The sequence below is a fragment of the Cynara cardunculus genome, assembly GCF_001531365.2.
Source record: "Cynara cardunculus var. scolymus isolate 2C chromosome LG 13, CcrdV1, whole genome shotgun sequence".
Classification (NCBI taxonomy): domain Eukaryota; kingdom Viridiplantae; phylum Streptophyta; class Magnoliopsida; order Asterales; family Asteraceae; genus Cynara; species Cynara cardunculus.
In genome coordinates, this window is record NC_037540.1 from 2295619 (window position 1) to 2305485 (window position 9867).

General features: G+C 31.3%; 1 protein-coding gene across 1 annotated transcript in view; it reads right to left on the minus strand.

The window, feature by feature from the left end:
- The window catches only part of LOC112524320 (serine/threonine-protein phosphatase PP2A-2 catalytic subunit), a 7467-nt gene extending 4642 nt beyond the window's left edge, over window positions 1–2825 (minus strand). The window contains exons 1-2 of the mRNA XM_025134098.1: window positions 2305–2825; window positions 263–377 (exon numbers count right to left, since the gene is read on the minus strand). Of these exons, the coding sequence (XP_024989866.1) occupies window positions 263–377; window positions 2305–2557 (368 nt within the window). The 5' untranslated portion in view covers window positions 2558–2825. The remainder of the gene's footprint in view (window positions 1–262; window positions 378–2304) is intronic.
- Window positions 2826–9867: the final 7042 nt, after the last annotated feature.

Sequence of the window (9867 nt, forward strand, 5' to 3'; positions counted from 1 at the left end):
TGTCCGCTTTGGGTTAACCCGCACGGCTTTACAAAACGCGTCTTACCAGTTAGGCCAAGGAGTACTATATGAACCCAGCATCTTCTCTGCCAAGGTGCGATGTGGGACAAGGAGTACCAATACAACCCCCCATAAGGAACGTATCATATAGACTGAGATATAATCAATACTCAATTAGGGAATTATTATTGCAGTTTGGACTTCACAAAGATTGGCAGTTGAGCAAAGGTTAAAGGTCTTACAAAGGTTTTAAAAGTCTTACACTTGAGTAATCTGCCGACTCTCATGATTCCCTCTAAGAATTGTAAGCCTATCTCTATAACGAACTTTTAGAGCCACCAAGAGTGTGACAGTCTCCACTGAATAATACCCACGATCTGCATTTACAATTTGATTAGACTGATCTCAAATAAACACTTGCATTAAACATCCATGACAGAAAGAAATAAACAAACTTGATATGAGGAGTAAATTAGACCTTTAATGACATCTGAAAATGAAATGTGCAACATGTTTCTACAATTACCATATAGTAAAGTAAGCAGCACCTTCCACTCCCATAAGAATTAATTGGCAGAAGTATCGAAATTAAAACAAAATAAAAAATATAATCCCTTTTAAAAGCCATACGAAACGGAATACAATCATGCAAACACTTGTTAGCTCAGAATATACATATTACGTTTTATAGGGCATTTATTACTGCTAATGACATGGCCTTAAATAGTTTATACCTTATCTAGCAAGACAACATAGCCATTTATCAAGACCACATATCACATAATCCCATATCACACTCACTGCAAGCACACGCAATATTGCATCATGAGATGAAATAATTTCTTCAATATCATCACTTAACCTAATTTTGCCTACTTGCCTCTAGATGTGAGCACTCATTCCAACAGGCAAACCCATTGCCTTCTTAAACTTCCATATCGAACTAACATTATATGTTCCTTAGATGCTATACTCGTTACCATGAAGCTGTCGTAGACTTCGAAATAGAAGAAAGCCACTTTCTCAACTCCTATTAACTGACAGCATAACAGATAAACCCAATCAAACTGTCCAATTAATTCTGCAACTATGAATACTATTGAACTTAATCAGTGTAGAAACAGACATTAAGATTCATGCTCAGAATAATGTATCCAGTATCTACTAAAGCTGAATCCTGAAGCTTCATTTATCCAAGTGAACCTATGCATACAGGGATTAACATAAGTTGTAAACTTACCATAATAGAAAAATACCATAAATGACCTAAACTCCCAAAACATCAAAACAGAAACAAGATTATTGCAGTATCTACATAAGCATGAAACCGCCATAAAGATCATCACCATGTCCAAGGAAATCATGTCGCCCTTCCAAAAAACCAAAATATATTAAACTCACTAGCTTGATGAGAAGTAGGTTGGCACCCTAAAATCCACAATTATGAATAAGCTACAGCTTCAGTTAATAAGCTTGCAACCATCCTATGTTCATCCATATAATTCAAGGACCAACTAAATATAACTCCAACAAAAGAATGTCACTTGAAAATATCACTTAGTTTTCACCTTGAGTGAAAATTTCTTATCATTGAACTCCATCCACCTAAGTGAACCTCATTCCATGCCACGATGAACACATATCAAACAATATTATATGAGAATGCATTTTAATCATTCATGGTTGGGACCGAAAATGATGAAAATTGATCTTCTCCTATCACCTAGCTTTGGAATTCTGATCTCAAAGTGTCAAAAATGAAGAAATTTGATAATTCAGGTTACTGTTGCAGTTTGAGCCATTCTTCACCTTCTTCTGTAACAAGCAGTCATTTTTTTTCCTACCTTATAAGCAGCCTTTTTTTTTCACTTCCTCTTTAAACGATCAGCTTTTCTTCACTTTATTCTTAAATGAACAGTTCTCTTCACTTTCTCCTTAAATGAAAAGCCTTATTCTTCACTTTCTCCATAAATAAGCAGTCTTGTCTTTTTGTTTCTAAATAAAGTCTTTGTATCACAGGCTTAATGCTATATATGCATAAGCAACCCATGTCAGGTTGATTAAAAGACATTACAAACAGGCAGGTGATATTGCAAACCAAGAATAAGCACAAATTCCAGTCAATCATAAACTTCTTCCCATCTGCAAAGAATTTCAATAACTAAAATTCTATAAGCAACTCGAAGTCGATTGCAACAAAACCCGCCCCCATCCACAAATTCTCATCAAGCCCTAATTTCTAGAAGCAAAAGGTACAAAAGTCGCCAAAAATTTATTAAACACAAAATCAAATAACAAGCTCACCAACGTAATCTCCCATGAAGAGATAATTCGTATCAGGAGCATTTCCACCAATCCGAAACAACTCGACCAGATCGTAAAATTGACCATGAATATCACCGCACACCGTCACGGGGCACTTCACCGGCTGCACATTCCATTCTTCCACAAGTATAGCCCTAGCTTGTTCGCAAAGCGTTTTCACCTCCGATTCTGTCAACGGCTTGCACTCCATCAACTGCTCTATCTGCCGATCTATATCCGCGTGCGACGGCATTTTTCCCCTCCCGACCAACTATCCAAGAACAGATCGCAAGCACAAAATTCAAACCCCTAAACCAAAAATTCAGCAATTTACCAAACAAAACAGAAAAACTGAACCGATTCAAAATTGAAACACAAAATCTAGGGTTTGAATTGATTTCACTTGCAAGAATTACACAAGATTCCTCTCCGTTGACTTCAAGTATCAAAATTTCTCACCAAATTTTGCAAAAGACAAAAGAAAAATAGTAATAATAATATGAATCTGTGTGCAGTGTGTGTGTAGAGAGAGCAGATTCAAATGAAACTCAAAAGAAATGAAATTTTCTTTGTGTTATATCAGCGCGTCGATTATCACGCACCGGTGGCTCCGCCGAGTCCAAATCACCTCGTAGATGGTTTCCACGTGGCACTTCTTTCTCCAAGGTGGATGCTATCATGCACCGCTTCAAAATAAGTCAAATCAAGAAAGTCAAAACGAACGACCCCTTTATTATGGTCAAACTAAATCCTTAAAAGTTTATATTTTGATTTAAAATTAAATATTTTATAAAATATTATTTCTCTTTTTAATATATTTAAGAGTAAATTTCAAATTTCGTCCCTTAAATAAAATGATTACAAGTATAGTCACTATAATTTCAATTTCGGTATACATTGAATTTTATCTCTAACATTATTAAGTGGTTGTTCGGTTATGGCTTAATTGGCTACATAACCTATATGGCTTATTCGGTAAGCTATAAACGAGTGTTCGTTTGTGGCTTAATACTACAGCCAGGTGCTTATTCGCACAACCAAGGCAGACCTGTCCTTAGCACTCAACCATAGTTATTCTAGAAGTGTCCCTTATCATATTAAATAGACACATATGCCTTCACCAGGAAAACCTACCAGATCGATCACCTTCTCCATCGTCGGTCATCTCCTCCTTCCTTGTCGCCGGTCATCACCTCTTCCCCTATCGCCGGTCATCGCCTCCTCCCTCCATTGTAGGTCAGCTAGCTCATCATCTCCCATCATTGGTCATTTCCTCCTCCATCGTCGATCACCTCCTCCTCCATCGCTGGTCACCTCCTCCTCCCCCTGTCGTCGGTCATCACCTCTTCCCCTATCGCCGGTCATCGTCTTCCTCCCCGTGACCCCATCGTATAGTATAGGTCTTTTCTTCATCCTTCTCACTCATTGTTGTTTTCTAATAAATGTCGAGAGGTTTAAGTATGATATTTGTGAGTTTCTTCCAAGTCGCATGAACTCATGAAGGACCTTCAGATATTGGTGGGAAAACATCTCTAGAGCAAAAGTTGCATAAAACCCATAACATCTTTTGATTCACATGTATTTAGGGTTTCACTGATTTGGGTTCTTTTGAATTGGGGTTTCATTTGATCTACTTGTTGTTCTTGTTATGGATACCTGATGTAATAAAATTGATCCACAAAAATTTACAACTAAAAAGTCATTTGTTCAACATTTTTATCGAACTGTTGTTTTATTCAAACAAAAATACAGACTAGGAGTAGAATGGTCATTTTTGACATTCTTCAGCACAACAACCGAACAATAACTTATCTGTTAATATACAGACGACTATATCAATACAGATAGTTATATTCATACAAGTCTTAACATAAAACGAACCGAACAGCTCCTAACTTAGTTCAGCTATATCAAAAACCTTTTGATCAATTTACACTTACTTTTAAATAAATAAAAAATATATACATATATTTTATATACACAAACATACAGCTAACCTTCACTGCTTCTACAAACCTTGATCTCCCTCCTCCTACCATATCACCATCACTCAGTCTCCCTCCAAATGCAGATGCAAATATGAAGTGAACAACACCATTATGCACTCCATAAGAATACAGATACAAGTGCAGATGCAAATGGATGGACACCATGACAGTTTTATAGACATTTTTAGCTGGAAACAAAAGAGCTAGTGAACAACACCATTGTGCACTCCATCTCTAGACCTACAAAATCAGGTAACAAACTACACCGAATTGAGATTTCATTGAATTTTGAGAACGAAATGAAATCAGATCCAGATTCGAAGTGGTTTGGACGGAGATTTCATCGAGGGAGCTGCATCCATGGCGAAACCAGATCCAGGTTTCATCGAGTGAGACGATGACCACTTCTTCACACCTGTAATCAAACTGAACGAGGAGGAATCAGAAGAGGTTGACTACGAGTCTACTTGTGGTCGCGGAGCTGAAAATGGATCAACCTCAAGCATTTTGGGTGGAATTTTCTATTTTGGGTATGGGTGTGGAGAAAGAGGGCTCGAGGGGTGTGGTAGAAAGAGCTCGCCGGAATATGTGTGAGGGCTGAAGATGGAGGTTACCGTTGGGTTAGCGCTAAATCTATATCTATCTATCTAAATTAAATTATAATAGAAAATTAGATTAAAGAAATTAAACCAAAAAACAAGAACTATTAAATAGTTAATTTGATATTAATATCGAATTTTTTTTAAAATTCTTATGCTATCTTAAGGAAAATATTTCATTAAAAAATAATAACATTATCGTTTTTTCAAAACCACATAAAATCGTATTATATCGATAGAGATAAATAATAAAACTAAACATTAAAAATCAAGATTTATTTCGTTGTATTGTACGAATACTTTTCTAGTCTTTATCAAATGTATAGAATATCTTTTATTCTTTATTTTGGATAAATCTTGAAATATTTATTGGATTTACCCTTATTATGATATTATAAATGTTGATTTTGGTTTAAATGAGAACCGTAAAACAAATTTAGAACCAAAAAACTAACTTTTAGGTGTATAATATTATTAAGTATACTTATTGATAAAATAAATATATAAATCGTGCAATGCAGCGAGATATATCTTAAATTTAATATTTTATTTTTTATCTCAGTCGATGTTATAATATGGTCTTATGTGATTTTGAAAAAACAATGATGTTTTTATTTTTCAATAAAATATAAATTTGACAAAAATATATCAATATCAATATCAAATTAATTATTTAAAATTCATCATTTTTTGTGTAATTTTTTAATTCAATTTTTTCATTATAATTTAAGTTAGGTTCAATAACGAAGTAATTTATATTTAGTTTAATAATATAATTTTATTATAAAAATAATAATTAATTATTTAGTTAGAACTCGATAATTATCCTAATTATATATTAGATTTTTTATATTTTAAATTGAGATGTTTATCTTTCATTTGATTATGTTTATCCGTAGTTAGTTACACGAATTCAAATATGAAGCTTTAATAAGTTGTACTTATGCATAATTTACTTGTAATCTTGAATTTTAAGTAATATGCATCAATATACAGTACTTTACGTAAAAAATGGTTTTTAAGAGTTTTTATCAAATACTTTATAATATAGTATAGATACTTATTGATAAAATAAATATACAAATTAATATGTTCATCAATAAATATATAGTATATATATTAATGACATTTTTAGGAGCCCTTTACCAAACACTTACCCAGTAAGCAATTACGGGTAAAATTTAAAATTATAATTTACTTACCGAGTAAGATTTTAGTCCACCAAAACGACATCATATGCAGCAATTTACCTAATAAGCACTTACCGTTGTAAGAGTTGTCACTCTCACTTACCGGGTAAGACTATTGGCCCTTGTCTCGCTTTTACCGAGTAAGATTATTGGTCTTTATCATATTCATCCGGTAAAGCAATATGACTTGATAAACGTTTGGCAAATGACCCCTCAATATATATTTATCAATGAATCAAATTATAAAATGGTTTTTCGGTTCTCAAATCATTTTACAGTTCTCTCATGAATCCTCCCTTATAAACGTTTTCCCCTTAAAAGCTTTTTTCATATCTGTCAATTTATCATCCAACAATCCTCATCATTTTCAAGAGCCTCTATAAGAAATTCAGTACAACTCCAGACCTTAAAATCCCGATCCACACCTTGCCGCTTCTGTTGCTTTTATCCATCTCAAAAACTCGAAATGTATAACTAAAAACGGAAACGTGACAGCGAATGCACCCGGTCCCTATTCATGCCCCCAACAAGTTCAGGGCCTACGTATAGAGAACTTGTTGTGTACTCGTTTAGAAAAAACATAACAACAATTATATATTTATATTATTTCATAAATCTTTTGTGTAAAACTCTTGTATTTTAATAGTGCATCTATACAACATATTCAATCCCTTATAACTAGGGGTGCTCAAAAATCTGACTAACCCGATCAACTCAATCCAATCAAACGTGAAATAACTTAACTCGATGTCTAATCGAATTGTAAAGTTTCAAACCGTAGGTATTGGGTTGATATTGAGTTATTATTATTTGAACCCAACACAACTCGATGAACTCGATATCCTTTTATTTCTTGGATTTAATATGACTGTTGAATTTTAATTAATATATACATTTAGACAATTACACTATCATATATGCTCTTCATATACACATATTTTCAATCTGTTCACATCTCTATATAACTCATTCGTATATATGTTCAGTAACTGCGAACATATATGTGTAAATTGAGAAAATTAACTGAATGTGATATATGTAAGAAGTATGGGATAAGTTGTATCAAATGATTGATAATGAAAAAGAAATTATGAGTAGATAAATAATATTTAAGGTTAGAACTTGGAAGAATATTTTAATGTATCACAATATCAACCCGACCAACCCGTATGGGTTGGGTTGCACTTTGGTATGAGTTGGGTTAAAAAATTTCAAACCGTATACATTGAGTTAGGTTTTTAAATATTTTCGATCCGATCAACCCAACTTATGAGCACACTACTTACAATTGAATAGCCCCTAAATATAAATTATTAATGCTATAAAAGTTATGATCTGTCGAGAATTTTTGTCCTACACGACAACACTGTGAAATAACATGTAAAGTTTTGCTTATAAAATGAGTTCCAAGCTTTGGTTTCAAAAGTCTCAATTAAATGTACTTTAAATATATTATTATTATTATTATTATTATTATTATTATTATTATTATTATTATTGGTTATAAGGGGTTATAAGGTGTAAAGAAGTGAGTTCAATATTTATACTATATTATAAATCATTTGATAAAAATATTTTTTATGCTTGAAGTACTGTATATTGATGCATATTACTTAAAATTCAAGAGTACAAATAAATTATGCATAAGTACAACTTATTAAAGCTTCATGTTTGAATTCGTGTAACTAACTGCAGATAAACATAATCAAATAGATGATAAACATCTCATTTTAAAATATAAAAAAATCTAAAATATAATTAGAATAATTATCGAGTTCTAACAAAATAATTAATTATTATCTTTATAAGAAAATTATACTATTAAACCAAATATAAATTACTTCGTTATTGAATCTAAATTAAATTATAATAAAAAAATTACACAAAAATCGTACTTTTAAATAGTTGATTTCATATTAATATCGATATATTTTTGTCAAACTTTTATGATATTTTTAAATTTATATTTTATTTAAAAATAAAAACATTCATCATTTTTCAAAATCACATAAGACCATATTATACATCAACTGAGATAAATAATAAAATGAAATATTAAAATCATGATATATCTCGCTGCATTGGTTATAAGGTGTAAAGAAGAGACTCTCATGATATAGTGCAAAATGAGATATAATTATTTGGTAATTATTTACAAAGAAATTAGGGCGTTGAATGGTTAAAAGAGATCCATGATACAAAATCATTCAGTGGATTTTAGAACCATTAAGAGACAGTTTTTTTTTTTTTTTGCTAAACAAGATTCACCTTCTTAACGATTCAAAAACTGTCTCTTAATATAACTATTAAGAGGTAAACAAACAACCCCTTAGTCAGCTTATCCCAAAGTATTTTATTCCCAAAATAGCCCCTAAAGTTTGCATTTTCATGAGTATTAATCATTATCACTAATAACAGCTATCTCTCATCTGTTACGTAAGAAACATTTTTGTCTTGTTAATTCTTTTTTGTCTTTTTTTATTAGAAGATGGAGCGTTGTTTTCAGAAAATATCGTTATAACCACATTTTTTTCATATTGGATTTCTCATGTGATGGTAAAGACCTATTTTTACATTTGTTGGAAGCTATTAAAAATAGCTATTATGTATTAGATATGGTTTATTAATGCACAATTCTTCGAAATTCAAGTTTAAAGCACTTATATTATTACTACACACATACTTCTTAAAATTCTATCGTTCGAACTTCATAATACTAACTTATAAACACAATAAATTATAGAGTAATTTTGGTCCTGATCCCTGGCGTTTGACATTTTTCTCGAAAATCATCCATAATCTTCATTTATTACCAATTTGCCCACCATGTGTACAAAATCCAACGGTTTATCGTTAGTTTTTTTGTTGTTAAATCCAATCAACTTAAGGGTATTTTGGTCGATTAACCGTTTATCATATTTTAAATATATAAAAAGTATATTAATTGTTGTACACTATATTAGAGGGAGGTTCACAGAAAAACCCTCCAAAAAATAAAAAACATCATAATAACTGTTCATCTGTACGGTATATATATGTGTATATAAGTAATTGAATACATTTTCTGGTTTCTATGCACGTGTGCATTTTATGCACATGTGTATGCTGGAAAAATTACTTGTATGCACATGTATATACTGAAAAAATCACTTGTATGTACATGTGTATAACATACAAATGAACTGTTACTGAAGTGTTCCTTAGTTTTTCAATTTTTGCGGTTTCTAGTGAACCTGAGCTATTATCTATATTATTATATACATTAATATTAAAGTAAATTTTGGTGTTGGTCCATCACGTTTGTCACGTGTAATAAATTTGGTCCCTAGTATTCATTTATTCACTATTTGTCCTTGATGTTTGTAAAATCGTTCAATTTTCGTCCTTTTTATTAACCGACGTTTTTTTTCTCCTGTTAAATCAATTATATTAAGGGCATCGAAGTCAATTCGCCATGCTCTCTATTTTTATTAAAAAAAATTAAAAAGTAAATTAGATTATATTATATTAATTTATTTTATACAAAACATAACCTCATAAACCAGTAACACTCTTCAGAACTTCTCCAACAAATTTTTTATAATTTCTTTAAAATTGGAAATATCAAAAATTAAAATCTCTAATAAAATTATATTTAGCTCCAACAAATTTTATATTTTAAATTTTTTAACATAAATTGTATTATTATAATATTATCTAATTTACTATCTTAATACATTTTAAAACAAAACTTTATATAAAATAATAATAATTTAATCTCATTGGTGGGACCGAATAAAATATCCA